This window comes from Catharus ustulatus, chromosome 3 (genome assembly GCF_009819885.2).
Source record: "Catharus ustulatus isolate bCatUst1 chromosome 3, bCatUst1.pri.v2, whole genome shotgun sequence".
NCBI classification, from domain to species: Eukaryota; Metazoa; Chordata; class Aves; order Passeriformes; family Turdidae; genus Catharus; species Catharus ustulatus.
The window spans coordinates 33473864-33493105 of record NC_046223.1 but is presented as its reverse complement, the minus strand read 5'-3'; the positions used below and the strand labels follow the sequence as shown (position 1 = coordinate 33493105).

Genomic DNA, 19242 nt, shown 5'->3' with positions numbered 1-19242 from the left:
TACAGGTCTAGATTTTGTGCATATTTTTCTATTGTTATCAATGTATCCAAATATTACCCAATTACATAACCCACTGAAAAATGAGGATTATGGACAAGCAGAGTTTTGCCACTTTCTTAAATATAGTAAGATCTGTAAGATTTTACTGGTGAAATAATCTAGTTTCTTGCTGGTAAATTTATATATACTGATAAACAAAAAATGAGTCACTCAAACATGCCTAAAATTGTGTACCTATAGTGATTAATTTTTTCCTGTGGCTTGAACTAATACCAATCAAGATGGCCATGGTACTGTATTCTAGTTTCTAGTTTCTTGACCCAGTAGCTTATTATTACTTAATAAAAGAAATTGGTTAAATAACAATTGTTATAATCCATAAGCGAACAAAATGTATATTTCTTTTGTTCCATTACTCCCTCCAATAGTTCCAGCAAAGCTTGAAAATGCATTTATCTCCTTAATTCTGTTAAGCAGCATGAGGTTTGTAATACATACGAACATTTCTGGAATTTTTCATATTAGCAAAATTTTTGGAAAGGTTTTGTTCACACATTAATAATTGAATCCAGTGGGCAAACAATTGTAATGGATTAGTTGAACCACTTCAGAAAAATGCATTTATGTGCCACAAATAATCAGCTCTTGGAAAATACTATTACTGAAAATTCCTGAAATAAGGAAAATTAATCTAATTGTCTATTTATTTGTGGGGAAAAAATTGTCCTTCAATAAAACCAATATCTAATAAATACTAGATTTCTATATATCTCAAAATACATAATGATATTCTTATTTGTTTCCAGCTTCCCCAAAATCTTGCTATAGCAGAGCCACCTCTCAAAACTGATCACTGAGACAAGATCTGCACATTTGCAATTTCTGTTGATGATCTTTACAGAATTCATAGAGCAAAAGCAGGCTATAATCAGTCAGTCGTTTCTCTGAACTTTTATCTAAGTCTCTTGAAGTTATGTAATAGTGCATCTGGTCCTTTTGAGATAACATATTTTGTCTGACAGTAGAATTCCATCTTTTCAGTCAAGCAAAATTTATATTGAGAGTTTCCATTTGATACCATGTTGTGCTAGTATGAATTACAGATTTGTCCCTAATGTGCACTTTGTCAGTTTTTCCCATCTTCTTCTAATAATTAGCTTAATTTTCTTACTATCCCAGTGGTGTTCAGTATCATATTGCTATTAGTAAACCAAACACCATCTCAAGTGTCCTATAACATGAAACAAGGCTCTTTCAACTTTGTTGTCCACTGAGGTTCAATCAAGTTCAGATGAGTAAATACTAGACTGAAAGTACAGGCAACCTAGTACTGGTATATTCTATCTAAGTTCGTATTTCTGTGTTAATAAATCTCTCTTATATAGGACAGAGAGTATCTCCTTCTAAAAAGTTTTGATATACTGTTATCCATGTGATCTGGTCCTTAAAAAAAATCTTCATGGGTTTGCTGTCAATGGGATCATTTCCCAAGATAGCTAATATTTTGAAGAACAGAAAATTGCAGCCCAGATCTTCAAGCATAAGTAAATGAGGCAATATGTGAAGAAAGCAGGTATAAGGAGATATTACAGAGCTGTATTGACAATTCTTTTTAGACTATTTATTACTTTTTTCTATTTCCTGCTTCATAGAAATCTAGGTGTATTGTCAGAACTTTGTCATGTGCTATGACAGATTGTCCTTCAAAGGACAAGTTGAAAATACTTTTATTATTTTCACTAAGAGCTTTTGGCTGGGGTTTTTATCTTCCAAAAGGAAGCAAAAGGATTGTTTGTCTCTTGCTTACCATTGCTGTGCACTGCTCACAGAGGGCTGGTTAAAGCTGGACAGGAACGTGGTAATGTGGCTGCTCCACTTGTCTTGTGCATGCTTCACTGCTCCCTGGTAGTGCCCTTGGTTCCTCCTTACTCGTGTGGGCTTCTGGTTTTGTGATTTAGTGACTGAAAACAGCATGGGATCTATATATTCACCTTGCAGTTGGAGCTAGAAAGTCCTCTCAGCTTGGCAAGTTTCTCTAGGTGCAGTGCTGATTCCCAGCTCCGAGGAACTCAGAAGTTTTTCCTGTTTGTCATACTTTTCCCACTGTTGTACTCCATTCTCACATGTAACAATGCATTTCCTGCATTATGTGTCTGCATTTAGTGAAGGAGAGAGCAAATTACATCAACAGCTTACTGCATATTTTCATTTGATTTCTGTTGACTGTAGAGTATGCTTATCACTCCATTTCTGACCTCTGAAATTACAGATCTTGTCTTTTTGATTTTTTGTTGATTTTTTCAGTTGCTCTGAAACAGTGAAACAGGTTTATCTACTGTTGAAATAATCAATAATAAATTGTAAATCAGTAAGTAATAAACCTGCAGAGCAAAATGATGGAATATTCAGTTTGAACAGATAAACTGATTTCTTTCCAAAGCAGCATGGCATATTCAGGTAGCTGGGTACTTGAATATTGCTGAATGACAGGCTTAATGTAAGTAGATTTAGATTGGCTCTTAGGAAGAAATTCTGTACTGCAAGGGTAGTGAGGCACTGGAACAGGTTGGCCCCAGAGAAATTGTGGATGCTCCATCCCTGGAAATATTTAAGGACAGGTTGGATGGGGCCCTGAGCCTGTGAACAGGTTTACCTGCTGTTGGAGTAATCAAGAATAGATTGTAAATCAATAAATAATAAGCCTGCAGAGCAAAGTTATGGAATAGCCATTTTGAATTGATAAACTGACTTTCTTTCCACAGCAGCATGGCATATTCAGGTAGTTGGATCTCCATAACCCAAAGGAAAATGGAAGGCTCTTTCTCCAGTAAAACTAACTTCATAATCATTTGCTTGCTTTTTTAATACTTGCCATACCATCACCATGTCTTAATTAAGAGTCATAGATGTTGTGAAGAGAATGTGATTGGTTCTGGTTTATTACTGCTTCCTCAGACACTTGACAAATACCAGTTTACTAGCATTGTCAGACTTGAGAATTTTGGATAGGTTCTAAAAGTGTTTAGGGAACTGGAGGCATGCAGGAATTTGCTGCCAGAACACAAATTGTACACCACTACAGACAGGATAGAAAATCATCCATGAAAGTGTGTGCAAATGAGGCGACAGCTTTTAAGACCTCTTCTGCTTTCTTGAAGCATACTGTGGTGAACAGACAGCTCTGGTGAGGTGTGCTTGCACAAGTCCATGACCTCGGGGTAAGACTCAGTAGCCTAAAAGTTCAGCTGTTGAAATTTATAAAAGCTGTTTGGGAGGATCTCCCAGAAACTGCATCACAAATAGCTCACCTGTCAGTTGTGTTGCCTTTAAAAAAATAATAAAAAAAGACATCAGTCACAGATGAAAAATGTTTTTAGGCACATCTCTATAAAGTCTGTTTGCAGCGATCTACACAGGGGTAGTCAGAAATAACCAGTAAACTTACATGAATATAAAAAAGGTAGTAAATCCACCACTTTCCCAAAATTTTGATTTATATTATGCTGAAAGAAAACTTGTTCATTAAACCCCAGCTGAATCTCTTATGGGGGAGCTAATGTATCACAATCTATTCTTTCATCTTCCACAAGAATTTGCTGGCAACTAATCTTGGTCAGCAATGTTAACAAATGGAGGCAGATTCCTCTCAGAGGGATTTAGTTATTAGCATACCCCATCAGATCAATCTTGTTCAACTAAACAATTAAAATAACAAAATTAAAATAATCATGAAAGTGTATTCCCAATATGTGATTCCACCCACGCACGCACACTTTGATATTGCACAGATGACAGTTCCCCCCTAGAAAAATGTCTTCATTCAGAACTGCCTGAACTCCAAAAGGTTCCCAGATGGAGCCCAGTCACCTCCTGCTTGAAAGTTTGAATCCTTTCATGGAAAACTGGATTTGCTATTGTCCTGTGAAAAAGACACACAGTAAATCAGGCTGAAATACCATGGCATAAATCTCCATGAGTGGGGGTAAGGAAGGACAATCATTTCAGTCATTTTATAAAAGACAAATGATTCTGCAGTTCAGAATAAAATCTCATCTTTCTATACCCATAAGTCATCAAGCAGAACAAAATAAATTCTGACAAAGCATTCCTTCCATATGAATGTGCAGCATTAATGTCATCACTAACTTTTTCAGATTTTCATACTGTCGTCATAAGCATCAAGGCCTGGTTTAGAAGTCATCATGCAGTCACCTTTCTTAACTTTTCTAAGTAAACAGCAGTCATCAAAACAGTGAAGTCATTGACGTTTCCCTGGAACTGTTCAGTGGAAAACTATTAATCCCTGCATGAGGGAGATGTATTGTGCAGGCAGTGCCTGCCAGCAGAATTGTTGTGTGTCTTCAGAGAACTGTAGAAGTCGTAGGAATCATGATACTGAACAGGCAACATTTTCAAATCAGTATGGTGACTTACTAGGCATTTCTTTCAAATATAGTGCTAGAGCACCTCACAAGAGATAGCTGAGGAAACTCACCCTGTTTAGCCTGGAGAAGAGATGGCTGAGAGGGGATTTCATCAATGTCTGTAAGTATCTCAAGGGAGGATGTTGAAAATGGAGCCAGATTCTGTGGAGTGGTACCAAGCAGTAGGACAAGAGGCAGTGGCCAGAAACTGATGCACAGGAGATTCCACCTGAATATGAGGAAGAACTTTACTGTGTGGATGTCTGTGTAGTGGAACAGATTGCCCACAGAGGTTGTGGAGTCTCCATCACTGGAGATATTCAAGAGCTGTTCAGGTGCCATCCTGTGCAGTGTGCTCTAGGATGACCCTGGCAGGAGGGAGGCTAGACTAGATGACCTCCAGTGGATCCTTCCAGTCTTACACAGTCTGTGTCTCTGTGTTCCCAATTTTACTGGTAGAGTCAGGAGGCTGAAACATGATGTATTACAGTAATTTCGCGAATACAAGCCGCACCAATTTGACTAAGATTTTGCTCCTAAACCGGAAATGCGGCTAATAATCAGGAGCGGCTAATACAACCTCAGAAGTGCCTGCCAGAGTGCTGAGCCGAGCAGCTGCAAAGTCGGCATTTTGCGATTGTTACAAATCGCTACTCTGTTGCACCGCGGGTGGAGCCTGGCTCCCTGTAGGCAGCACAGGGGGCAGGGAGAGAGGCGGGAGAGCTCTCTTTCCTCCTCTGCCACAGCCCAGGGGAGAGACGGGGGGGGGAGCCCGGCGCCGCCATTGCCGCGGCCCGGGGAGGAGAGGGGGGACCCGGGCCGCCCCTACCGCGGCCCGGGGAGGGGGGGGGAAGCCCGCGCTGCCATTGCTGCGGCCCGGGGAGGAGGGGGGAGACCCGGGCCACCATTGCCGCGGCTCGGGGAGCCGACGGGGTGCTTTGTCCCCACCCACCGCCGCCGCGGCAGGAGCGGGGAAACTCCGTCCCTGCCCGCCACCGGCGCCACGGGCGCGGGAAAGCTCCGTCCCCGTCCGCCGCCGCTGCCGTAGGAGCAGGGGAAGCTCCGTCCCTGCCTGCCACCGCAGGGCAGCGCCGACCCGGGGTGACTGAGCCCAGTGGCAGCGGCGGCCGGCCCCGAGCGGCAGCACCGGGCTGGGCCATCTGGCCCTGTCAGCGGCCCCTAGCGGGCCGAGCCTGCACAGCCTTAGCTCAGCCAGTAAACCCCGCCCTCCCGCGGTTCTGTTAATAATTGCACGCAGGTCCTCGCTGCGAACGACAAAGCGGCTTATATTTGGGTGCGGCTTATCTATGGACAAAAACCGAAATGTTTGCCAACACCCAGAGATGCGGCTTATATTCAGTGCGGCTTGTATTCGTGAATTTACTGTAATTTAATTACAAGTTTTCTTCCTAGGGGCCTATACCAGGATCATATCTTTACAAGAGACATTGCTTCCATGTTGAAGCAGCCAGAAACCTCACAAATATCTGAGGTGGTTACTCAGGTGAAAAGGACAGAGAGCACAGTGGATTTCTAAAATAGATTTTCATATTGACTAGCCCTTGTTCTGGGGCTGCCTGTGTACCGTTTGGCTAAATTGCCTTACATATCTAAACTGCTTGGATTTCTAGTTTACCTGAAGGTCCTATACACTGAATTTAATCAAGTCAAAAATTAATTAGCACCTTTGGCCCTCTGCTTACACCAAGAAAACAGGTTTCTAATTCTGATCAGGTGCCTGGCAAAGCTCAACAGTTACAGCAATAATTCATATGCAATGTCATTGTCCCTGTTTGTGTCCCCAGCATGCTGCTACCAATCTCTATTCAGTTTGCAGAAGGAAAGCCCACTGTGTGTGTCAGTAATGTTATAAATAATGCATCCAATTAGTCAGCTACATGCTGTTGCATTTCCCTGAAGGCCATGGATCTGAAAGCCCCAAAGAAACTGCTTTGAGAGAAATGTTTAGACATAAATATTGCCCTTACTCCGAGATCAGCCCTTTGCACTCTTCTCTCTCTGTTGCACAGCAGAAGACGAATGAAGGCTGCCCTTTGCAGCACTGCATAGGAAGAGAACAAATGCTAAGGGCTTGTGCTGTGATTTCCAGCTGTGTGAAGAGAATGTGAGATAAGGGCTGACAGGACAGGCTCTGGACCAGGGAAGATGGAAAGAGGGATTCAGTGAGATGCACACATGTATGTGGTGAAGGAGAGTCCAGCCCTTTTCAGAAGCTAGCAGGGTCTTTCACTTCACCTGTTAGTTTTCTTATGGTTCCACTGGAGAAGTGAATTTTTTTATGCCATGTCAATGACACGAAGACTGAAATGTGATGCAGCTTGCCAGCAGTGAGATGGGAGACTAAACACAACGTGATCCTTTTCTTTCCAGCTTGCTCTTTTCTTTGGTAAAAGGAACAAAACTGTTGCAAAAGAGAAACAGAATCAAATTAGAATTCACATTAATTAGATTTCCTGCAGTAAAACGCGAAATAAATAAAGCATGATTCTGGTAAAATGTTTTCTTGAAGTTGCAAGCTTCCATTTCCCCTAAGGAAGACACTTGTGCTTGCTTTAGGGGGTAATGAAACTATAAACTGAAAATTCATTCAAAAATTATAAATTAGGCTGTGATTATGCCAAGTGATATAAATTATGCTGATAGATTATATGGCAATGAATTTTTAACTGATTCAGTTTTGCCTTCTGGCTTGGTGTGACAACCGTGTGTCAGGCTTGGTTTGTTACTGAGCTTAAAGAACAGCAGTAAAAAGCCCCAAACTTGCACTCACAATTCTGTGGTAGAGTCTATGTAAACATCATCATAGAGTGGTCCAGGGTTTAAACAAACTATATTTGAATTTTTTCTATGAACAAATTTATTTTTGCTGAGTTTTTCTTATCAATAGAACAGATGGCTGAAAAAGAAAAATCATGATGAGGCTTCTTTCTAATGTGGTGAGGACACAGGGGATTTCTTTTTTTTCTGCTTTGAAGATGCATTGCTACCTCTTCATCACAAGTTTTTTTAAACCTCACCATTTTAAAACAAAGCCCCCTCCTGCCTGGGTGCCTAACTTTGCATCTCAGCAGCAGTACTTTTCAGCAGAAATGAAATGCTAAGCCTGTCTTTTTTTCCCAGTATGATTTTCTTAAGATCAGGGTGCTATGAAAAATAATGGTATGGCTAAAGTGAAGTGGAAATTAATAGAGCAGTTTTGTTTTCTTTGTCTATGGACTACTGAAAAAAGGGAGTACAAAAATTAGCAGCTCCTCAAAGACCTTCCCTGCCTTGTCATGGCAGATTTTTGTCATTAGGTAATATTAGTAAAAAGAAGTTGTAACTTCTTGGGACTTTTATTCTGCATGAACTACAGCTCCAAATATATCAAATGTACTTTCTAAAAGTGAGAATTAAAGACCAGTGGACTTCTGGTGGCTGACAATTCAAATTTATCAGCTTCAGTGGTGCAGTCAGTCCACTTACACCACTTCCTTTCCTTTGGTAAAAATGTGCCATGGTTTTATAGTGGCATTTAGTGCCAATGCTGGGTGCACTCCCTATCAATTGCATCACCTTTTCTTGGTCACATGCTAAGATTTATTTCCAGCACAGTGGCTGAAGTGACAGTTTTCCATTTCCAGTGATGAGATTGAGTTCTTGGCTCAGGTTGAAATTTCATTCTTTTGTCAAGTGGAAGGGCTTTTTTTTCTCTAGTTCATTAGAAATTTTGCCTGACAATTATTTTCAAATTACTCAAAAAAAAGATAGAAAATTAACCTTTAGCCTTAGATGACAGAAATGTAAAACTACAAAACTGTAGTACATTGGCCAGGCATAAGAGCAATCCAAGTGCAAGACTCACAAAGTGATTAATTTGAGAATGGTTGAGAGCTGAACGTAGGATTTTAAAAATACCATTGATTCGATAAAAGTGTCTATAGAAAACAGGGAAGTTGCACAATTAAACAATGAAACAGTTAATCTTAAAGTTTAATCTGTTTTAATTCTAGAAGTAATACTCAAAAGCAATTTGTATTTGTCAAAATAACAGGGAATTCAAGTAAGAACATTTATTGTGCCCTAGGTGATTTCTGACATCCAAAGATGCCGTTAATTTAGATTTATTCACTTTCCAATAGTTTAAGCTAGATAGAGTTTTATTAACTTCCTGAGAAAACAGTGCTTTCCCATTTGAACTAATGTTTTCTGCTTAATATTTCCCAGTATCAGTGTAGCTCCCACTTTCTTAGCAACAGGAGAAGAAAAAGTAGAACTTGGAGCAGAAGCAGGACTGTGCTGGATTTGGATTTCACTGAATTAATTTTGATTTTAACATAACAAAGTGTGAAGTTTCTATACTGCACTACTAGCCAAGCATAGAAGGAGGATTTTTGTCTCAGGAATGTAAGGGTAGGTTGCAGTTTCTGGTGAAGTGTTAGCTGAGGCACATCCCTTTGCTGTTGTGGTGGACTGTAATACCTGCAGAGGTTTTGTGAGAGAGGGGCCAGGCAGTGCTACAGCTTTCTCAGCCTGTTCAAGGTTTGGTTTGGTTTACATCAGGTTGCAGGTTTGGTTTACATCAAAACGAGGGCAGCCTGAATGGGGTCATTACACCGAGTGCATTTGTGATTAGCACTACTCCTGTCAGCCTCTTCCAGCAAAGTATGCTACAACAGTCACAGCTCTGCACAAAAAAACACTTTTACCTTTCTCAAACCTCTGACTCTCTCTGTTGATGGTCACTCCCATCAGAATGCCCTTCTTCTGCACTGCAGCCACAGGCCACCCCTTGGCTGTCACCTGTGCCTGGCATGGGATATATGGTATATCTGCTCAGCAGGTTTTGGCAAAGAGAGGTAAAGAACAGCTGCACACAGGCAGCCTTCAGTGGGGCTGTGTATGATTGGGAAACACTCAGTATTAAAGGATACTGCATGAAAACATAAGGGGGGGTCTGCAGTAGGGATCAGGTAAACCTGATAATGAAAAACAAAGTATGTTTGGAGTTCCAGGTAACTGGATAATTAGAGCATATTTTATGAAAAGGTTAGTGTACCACTGTAAATATCTGTGATTTATCTTAAGCTGATAATGGATACATTGTCTATTACTTTTCTTTTGAAGCTATTGAAATCTTAGGCTTTAGTAACTGATTTATCAATATGGAGTGCTTTTTGTTACCCCATTAGTTTACCCTGCTGGGATTCTGGCTATGCTCAGTCATTCATTTGGAAACTCATCATTAAAAAAATCAAGTGCTCAAATGCAGAATTAAATACATTTTCAAGGTAAGAGACAGATGCATACACTATCCTGTATACCAAAAGTCTACTTTAGTAAATTTTGTGTGTCATAGTCTACCTCTAGTTAATCCAGAGTTTCTGTAGCACAGGCAGTGGATTCCTGGCACCTGCCAGTGGCCAGACCTTTTGGGCAAGTGGTAGTTTGTGCCTTAGGAGAGCTGCCTGCTGTTTACAGGATCAGGTTCAGGTGTGAGCAACTACTAAAATCTTTTTCTTTAAACAAGGGGTTTTCTAAAGCTTCCTGCTACATTTGCCACAGCTCAGATATTGCAAGCTGTGAACCAGATTGTGTCACTCTTATGTAGGTCAAATAGTACCTTGCCTACACAGTGGGGTTGTCTCTCAGAGTGTAGCTCAAGGTAAATAAAAGATGAGCTGTCTCGTCTGCACAGTGCAGGGTAAGGACACATCGTGCACCCTCTCTGGCCGTGACCCAGACGTACCTGAAAAGTCCTGCTAACACTGTTTCTCAGTGTAGGAAGCTTACAGTGCTCTGGGTCCACAGCCTGGATTGTTCACGTTATTGTCTTCTTTTTTCATAGTATGCCTACGTATGCGCATGGAAAAAGAATAAGCAAAAATTCCTTTTTGTGAAATGCTGCTTTTTGTCCAATTTAGCAAGGAATTCCTCCTCTTGTCATAAAAATCACTATTTTTCTATCTAGGCCATATTAATTACAGTAATTTCACGACTATAAGGCGCACCCTTTTGACTAAAATTTTCCCTGGAACCCGGAAGTGCGCCTTAGAGTCCGGTGCGCCTTATCTGATGGACAAAGTTCAAAAAAATTGCCTACCCGGAAGTGCGAGCTGCGAGCCACGGGGGGAGCCGGCAGGGCCATGGCTGCCAGGTGGAGGTGGGGCGGAGCAGGGGCAGGCACGCCCCGGCCCTGTGGAGGCTGAGCCGCCCCTCCAGAGGCACGCCCGGGCCCCGTGCAGGCGGAGCCGCCCCTACACAGGCACGCCCCGGCCCCATGCAGGCGGAGCCGTCCCTCCAGAGGCACCCCCCAGCCCCGTGCAGGCAGGACGGCCCCTCTAGAAGCACCCCCTGGCCCCGTGCAGGCAAAGCCGCCCGTCCAGAGGCACCCCCCGGCCCCATGGAGGCGGAGCCGCCCCTCCACAGGCACCCCCTGGCCCCGTGGAGGCGGCACGGCCCCTACAGAGGCACGCCCGGGCCTTGTGGAGGCGGAGCCGCCCCTCCACAGGCACCCACCAGCCCCGTGGAGGCGGAGCCGCCCCTCCACAGGCACCCTCCAGCGCCGTGGAGGCGGAGCCGCCCCTCCACAGGCACGCCCCGGCCCCGTGCAGGCGGAGCCGCCCCTACACAGGCACGCCCCGGCCCCATGCAGGCGGAGCCGTCCCTCCAGAGGCACACCCCAGCCCCGTGCAAGCGGGACGGCCCCTCTAGAGGCACCCCCCGGCCCCGTGCAAGCGGGACGGCCCGTCCAGAGGCACCCCCCGGCCCCGTGGAGGCGGAGCCGTCCCTCCAGAGGCACGCCCCGGCCCCGTGCAGGCGGAGCCGTCCCTCCAGAGGCACGCCCGGGCCCCGTGCAGGCGGAGCCGTCCCTCCACAGGCACCCCCTGGCCCCGTGGAGGCGGAGCCGCCCCTCCACAGGCACCCACCAGCCCCGTGGAGGCGGAGCCGCCCCTCCAGAGGCACCCCCCGGCCCCGTGCAAGCGGGACGGCCCGTCCAGAGGCACCCCCCGGCCCTGTGCAGGCAGAGCCGCCCCTACACAGGCACGCCCCGGCCCCGTGCAGGCGGAGCCGTCCCTCCAGAGGCACGCCCCGGCCCCATGCAGGCGGAGCCGCCCCTCCACAGGCACCCCCTGGCCCCGTGGAGGCGGCGCAGCCCCTACAGAGGCACGCCCGGGCCTCGTGGAGGCAGAGCCGCCCCTCCACAGGCACCCACCGGCCCCGTGCAGGCAGCACGGAGGGGCGGCGGCCATAGCCCGGCCCCGGAGAGGCAGCACGGAGGGGCGGCGGCCATAGCCCGGCCCCGGAGAGGCAGCACGGAGGGGCGGCGGCCATAGCCCGGCCCCGGAGAGGCAGCACGGAGGGGTGGTGGCCATGCCCCGGCCCCGCCGGATGCAGCCGGGCCTGGGGCCCCGCGGCACCGCCCCTGCCAGGTACAGGCGGGCCCGGGGACCAATGACTGCCGGGTTGAGGCGGGGCCTCGGCCAGCAACCGCGCGGAGGGAGCTGGGGGCGGAGCCTCGCTGCAAAAAAAAAGTGCGCCTTATAGTCCGGTGCGCCTTATCTGATCTACAAAGTTGCAAATTTTGCCAACTCCCAGCGGGTGCGCCTTATAGTCCGGTGCGCCTTATGGTCGTGAAATTACTGTACTTTTCATAGCTTAAGTGAACTCTGTAGTTAGAGTATCACTGTACAGTGTGAGGAAACTACATTTCTTAAGCCAAGTATAATTATTCACTTTTCTGGTGCTTTAAGAAAGCCTTTATTGGCAAGAAAGTTAAACAGTAATTTGGTAAACTTGAACAGTTGCTCTACACAAATGTAGATGGCATGGGGAGAAACAAAGAAAACCAGTTTCCATATTTTTCCTTCTTTGACTAGAGCATGCATGGCAGCTCTTAACAAAGAGGAGAAGAAACCTGCTCAAGAGAAGACACAAAATTCTCTATGCAGATAACCATTCCTTTCCCCAGGCCCTGGCACATGCCCTGGAAATGTCACTCACAAGCAAGTGTACAACTTTACCATCCAAAAACTTCTGTTTCATTTTGAGGTAATCAAATTTGTGACTCTGTATTTTCATTTCACATTTATTTTGCTTAATTTCATTAAGGTTTTGATTTTTTGAGATCTTCTTCACTTTAATTTTTCAGTGACATTTTCATTACTGTTTTAATTGCTCTTAAAATGCAGGATGAAGAAATACTTCCCTTGCTTAAGAGCTCCTGCCCTGAAGGGTTTTACCTTAACAGATACCTCAAATGATGCTTAGCTGAAGGTTTCCATGATGACAAGCCAGGGAGCAGCACTCAGATTTTGATTCTTACAATGCAGATGGGTTTTTTTCTGCTTCTCCTCTGAGACTACTAAAAAGAAAGTCTGTAATGACAGCAGCTCTAAAATGGAAGTGTCTTTTCCCTTATCTAGATGTCATACCACTTCATACTAAATCTGTCACTACCACATCCTTGCTGCCCCCTATGCCTCCAGGATTATGGGCTTCATGATTAATAGGAAGGAGAGCAGTTTCTCCTCACCTCAGAGTATGGGAGTAGAACCAGGCTTGGTGCAGAAGGTGCTTCTGAAACAGGTTTTTTTGTCTCTAAACTTAGTGGGGCTGTTATACAAGAAAGGGAAAAGTGGGGGTTTATTACATACATGTATTATTTGCATTTCAAGGGGATGTATCACACCTAAGATGAGAGGGCCAGAAAATTGCAGGCTGACATCTAGACCGGTTTCTTAAGAAAATTTGGTTTGCTCAACAAGCATCAGTCGCCGTCTGCCCTCTTGCTATAGCTTTGAGTCTGCTCTTCAGGTTGAGTCAAATTTGAACTTAAGTTTATAAAAGCTTAATGAAAACAAGCAGCAGAGGATATCTGTGTTTTCCCGGCGAGGGAAAGGAGGAGCCCTGCCTCTCTGGTGTATTAGGGAATCCCATGGGGAAAAGCTCTTACAGCAGCTTCAGAAGCAGGAAAAGCTTTGATCAGTGCTTTGAGAAGCCAGCTGCAAGACGCAACACCTTGGGAAGGCAGCGTTCATTACTGCGCTGTAAACACGTCGGGATGGCTTCGCTGCGGCCCGTGTTTGAGCGCGTTCCCTGCGGGCAGGGCAGCACCGCTGGAGCCGGCTCCAGGACCGGGTCCGCTCCCTGCGCTCCGCGGCTCCCGTGCGCCGGGAGAGGCTGGCGCTCAGCCGCGCCTAGCGCTGCCTTCGGCACTCCGGCTACGCCGTCATCTGGGAAAGTGGCATTTAACAAAGCGCATTAGTGCCCTGGCTTCCTCCCCATCTCTACATGAGGAGCCACTTAGGCAGGAGGGCAATCTCAATCCACAGGGAGGGGACACGCTGCAGGCACTCCTGTTGCTCGTGCGGATGCAACCCTGGCAGCTTCTGGTGTGCAGTGAGGACCCTTTCATCTTTACTTTTAATGGAAGGGATAAAGTGGAATAGTAATAATGGGACTGATAAATGAAAGGAAAACTGTAACCACGTAATTATGTCAGAATCAACTAACAGCCATGAAAAGCCGATTAAAGCACATTATGCAGATACATGTAACAGAGTACTATTAGCAAGTCCTCTGCGATGGCATGCCTGGCAATTAAGAGAGCTGTATTGGCAGCACACAGTGAAAACAGTGATAATGTATAGTTAAAAATATTTGGAGACAAATAGTGCCCAGACTACAGGGACAGCCTAGAGCTGACTACAGGACCATCCTCAAAGATGCCAACACCCAGGGGAAACATTAAAGATGTTATTCCAAATAGATTCTTCAGCTAGGATGTTGGTCCTATTTATATTTAGCATCAAAATTAATTTACTGGTTTATCCAGAAATGAAAGGCTGCAGTGCAGTATGTCTGTTTTTTCCAGCTCTCCACAAATTTCAGATTGTGCACAGATAAAAGAAGCTTGCAGAAATATTCTGATTCAGGTAGTAATAATACTAAGTCTTGTTCCTGTGGTTGCTACTATTTAGCAAATATTTAGGAATGAGATATCTCAGTGTTGTGTATTCTTAGGTATGTGGTATTTCCAGGTTGGACATATGAAGAATGTGTCACCCATGGAATTTCCTTCTCTATGGAGTATTGGTGTTTGTTGTTTCTGCTCACCCACCACAGAAAGAGTCAAGGTTATATTCTATCCTTTGCTTTCCCTCTGCCCACTCCGGCAGAGTGGTTCTCATTTGCAGTCGGGGGAATTGCAATGGAACAAGCTTTGAGATATCATCAGTGTGGGGTTCAGAGTTCCCACAGGCTTTGCAGAAAGATATGCTTTTACCAGCTTTTACCAGAAACTAGTCTGTGTGACCATCATCTAAGGGAATAACATCAGTGGGAATATTTTGGAGTGAAAGGGTAAGCATGCTGGAGATTCATATTGCCCTTACTTTCTTCATCATGCCAGGCAGACTTCACAGGCATGCTTCCAACAGTTTGCCTGCAGAAAACCAGCATGGATCCTTTAAATATTTATCCTGCCTATGGTTTTCCAACAGATACATGCAGATTTTCTTCTTGCTTTGTTTTATAAGATGGCTGAACTATTGTTAAATATAGGTAACGAGAGGTCAGTAGCATCCAGCTCACATCAGTCCTTTCTTTAGCTGCTCTAAAGCAAAAGAACGGAAGGAGTGAGCATGTGGTTACACTTCGATTACAAAAACCAGACAATACATTCAGCATGAAATTCTGTCAACAACTAAGGTACTAGGGGTGTACAATTAATGAAATCTCTGCCAAAACAAGATTTATTATGATCAGGAGACATGCTTTTACCTAAAAGAGAAGTTGACTGTGCCTGTCGAAGGCTAAAGAATTTAATGCTGTCTGTATTGACTTGGACTATTTTTTCCTCATGATTTTTATGTGAGAATGTTGATACTTACAGAGTACTTTCTGTGAGAGAAAAGTATCATTATCTCACTTTTAAAGTGTGAAGAAACTGATACCCAGAAAACTGGGATACCCAAGGTGAGGTTTCTGTGTTCTTGCTGCATACTTCCACAGATCCATCAGCAAAAATATCACTAATGATCCAACTTTTAATTTCACAGATGAAGGAACTTGGTGTCATCGTATACAACTGTAGCTGCCTGGTCCTGGATTTACAAAGGATATTTGCCCTGTATAGCTCATTAAGGTACAAGAATAAAATACCTCCGAGTTGGTCTAAGAGACTCTATGGAGTGTACGATACTCAAAACAAACTGACACTGCAGCTGAACGAGACAAAGTCAGAGGCTTTTGTGTCGGTAAGTTCTGAAATGAGTTCCAGAGTGGGGAGGGGAAAGGGAAGAAACTTACTTAACTCACAAGATCTTTGGGAGACCTGGAAATTTGAAAAATCACAAATTTTTTTTTTTTAATTCTGGATTCTATGACATGCAGTTTGCCAGGACTAAAGATGCTACAGGGTTTCATTTGAGCATTATACAATTTCCCTTTCTTTGTAATGTTCAGCACTTTTCCACTCATGTTCAGAACATGATACAAAGACCCTTCAAATTAAATTCTTTCGTTTACACTAACAGGTAGAACATGAATGACTTGGGAGTAAATGAACCATTAATCAGACTTAGAAAATGATACAGAGTAAGCTTGGTGTAAGAGCTTGCATTTTCATCAATGTAATTCATAAGGATTCCCCCTATTGCAAAGCATTTGTACTTCTGTCAGCTTTATTTTTAAATTACATTTTAAAACTTCTGAAATTCAAGCAGTGATTCCCATGGAAGCACTGTCTGTGCACATATTTTTAATGGAAATAAACTGAGTCCTCCATCTCATCAGTGATGTAGCAAAACTGGAAAAAAGTGCCCAGTGACATAGAAACGATGGAAGATGTAGAGTGTCATTCATTTTGGGGGTAATTATGTGAGTGTAAACCACCCCTTCAAAATCAAGAATATAAATAAAGTTGCTGAGAGTAATTTTCCATTCTCTATAAAGCAAGGGCAAAATCCCCATTGCTTTATAGCCATGTTATGTCTAAAACAACACAACACACGTAGCCGCTATTAAGTTGTACAGCCACTGGCATCAGACAGTGCAGATGAGTGATCATACAGGGCAGGGTTCCCCTTCACCTGCTGGGCACCAGGCAGTGTTCCTCTGTCCAGGATTTTTCATACTCCTACAATCAGTGAACAGACAGATAACTATTTTGGAGTGAAAATGTGGATGTGCCTAAGACAGCCGGAATTAATAATGGCTTGAAGAAATGGACACTTCCATTGATTCTGGAGCATCTTAAGGGCTAGCTTAAATGAGAGACAGACTTTTGGACAGTTTGCTAATGCACTATGAAATGAAATCCTACTCCTTTCTAAGAAATATTTAAGAAATGGAGAAATCCTGCTGAAAGTCGATCTTGGAGGGGAACACAGAATGGAAAACTATTTAAGGCCAAGTTTAAGGAATCTGAGATCCTAGACAAAGGGAGATGGAGAGAGTCTCTACCTTTTCTTTCAGTTTGCAGTGTTCCCTTCCTCTCTGTGATTTTTTTTTCCTTTCCTGTGGGCAAGGAAGCCTCTTCTCTTGGTAATTCACTTGGTACTCAGAAGCTCAAATCACTGAAGTCCAACTCCAAGAGCTACCTGAATTTGCATCCACAGCCACTTGGGCTGGTTCTTTCTTCCTGAAAACAGGCTCTTCCATAAATTTCTCACCCACTAGAAAATTCTTAGTGTTTGCCAGCATGACCCTCTGAAGCACAATCCTGGAGTTGCCTGGGACTAACTTGGTGGACTGAGTGTTAATGCTGCAGTGTATTCCTGAGCTGATGATCAGAAGGGGTTCCCAGGAGCCAGGCTGCTGCCTCCCTGTGGGTTTGAGAGAGCACACCCCCAAGCAGGGGCTTGGAAAGGTGCTGTTCCCAGCCAGAATAATGGCCTGTTTCTGGTAGGTGAAGAGAAGGAACGAGTGGGTGCTTGATCAGAACAGCAAGTGCTACACAGCATGGAGACAAGTCCTAAACCAGTCCATGGTTGTGGGGCAGGGATCAGCTGTGCCTCAGAGTAACAAGTGGAATGCCAAAGCACACTGCTACAGTGAGAGTTTTTACTGAGATTTTTCTTCTAATTATCTTCAGAAAGTCTTTCACTTTCTGATATTTATATTGAACACATCCAAAAAATACAAGTGCATGAGAATTTCCTTGTTCAGCTGTTGTGCACCTTAAAAGTTCAAGAAAATAATAGAAGTGTTCAGAATAACATCTTGGTGCAGTAACCTCCAAAAAGTTTCAGATAATGGAAACAAGTTGTATTTAATTATTTAACTATATTTAATCACTTTACACTTTTTTCTTGAGTTGAAAATCATTTTTTGAAAACATATTTCAATGTTTGTGCTGTATAAAACAAGCGTAATACACAGTCACTGAATTTTTTGGTTATACTTGGGAATCATGGCTTAGTGTTGCTTAGCAACAAACTCATCTTTCAGACTGGCTGATAAAGTGTAAGAGGTTTTGGGTTTTTTGTGTTCAGGAATGGATCTGGACTATTGGTCTTGAAATCTTGCTATGGTTAATTTTCTAGTATTTTCTGTACTTAGTTGTACTAAATCCTTAAGAACACCAGTCAGTAAAAACAAACCACTGTGACAGGCAGTGTACTGAAATTAAGGAAGACAAATAAAAGCCCTGGGATATGTCCCTAAAGGAAAGATACCCATCTGGATGTCAGCTGGAGGCCAAGCAAGTAATGAAGGTGAGAAAGTGGTACAGTGGCAGGAAAACACCTGTACCAGCCAGGTTAAAGTGCCTTTGACAACCTCTGCCTCAGGAATGAAGTTGTTGCCTGCAAGCAACTTGGAGGGGGGTTCACTTTTCTCTCCCTGCTTGTGCGGCAGATTAGAAAGTCTTGGACACATCTGCAACAGATGAGCAATTTCCACTGGCTTCACCCTGCCTTTGACAGCCCCAGATAGAAGGCAGAAAAGCTGCAATCTGGGCTTGCCATTTACCAGCTCTTTACTGGGTAATTTATACCTGAAGCTCTGATTTAAAGATTAGTTTCTTAAAAAAATGCAGCGTCTCCCTGCAACTGACATAAAACACTTAATTCGTGCTCACAAGAGAAGGATCAGGCTCATGTGGCAAGAACATGTGAACACTTCATCTAATAGAAACCAGTCCTGGGGCTCTTTGGAACAAAATTCTCTGAAATGTACGTAACTTCAATTACAGCAGATGTTTTGAAGTCTGTGTCTTCTGCATTTTACCCACAGTTACTTCTAAATGGTGAGGCTTTTGAGGGCTAAGTGAGAAAGTAGCTCACCTTTGTAGCTTTGATTATTCTAGCAGGATGGCTGAAGGTATTAGTTAATAATATCTGCTAAAATAATGGTTACTACTTATCATCTCAAGAAGACTGAGGGGGACAAAAATCAATTATTTTTAATGCCATATTTGAACTTTTCCTTTCACAGAACTCACCTAAACTCTTCTGCCCAAAGGACAGAGTCCTGGATATTGAAGCTATCTACAGTGTTATTGATGATGCCAAACAGTTTGTGTACATTGCTGTCATGGACTACTTGCCCATTGTCATCGACACCAACGCTAAACGGTGAGTGTCCAGGTCCAGGCCCAGCTGGTTACCATAATGCCAGTAGGGTCTGCTGGAGAAAACGAACCCACAGGAGATTAGTTACTACTGTGCACCAATTTCTTGGGGCCCAATTCTGCTCTTATTGAAATCAGTGAGAGTCCTGCCATTGACTTAAATGGGAGCAGAATTGGGACTTAAGAGGACTTTTCCAGTTCTGGGTCCTAAGCTTTGGATCTGCCTGTTGAAGGAGATCA

General features: G+C 43.9%; 1 protein-coding gene across 10 annotated transcripts in view; it reads left to right on the top strand.

Moving 5' to 3' along the window:
* PLD5 (phospholipase D family member 5) overlaps positions 1–19242 on the top strand; it is a 179879-nt gene that overhangs the window by 140014 nt on the left and 20623 nt on the right. For all 10 annotated transcript variants that reach the window (XM_033054527.2, XM_033054522.1, XM_033054521.2 and 7 more), the window contains 2 exons: positions 15488–15685; positions 18867–19006. In XM_033054527.2, the coding sequence (XP_032910418.1) occupies positions 15488–15685; positions 18867–19006 (338 nt within the window). The remainder of the gene's footprint in view (positions 1–15487; positions 15686–18866; positions 19007–19242) is intronic.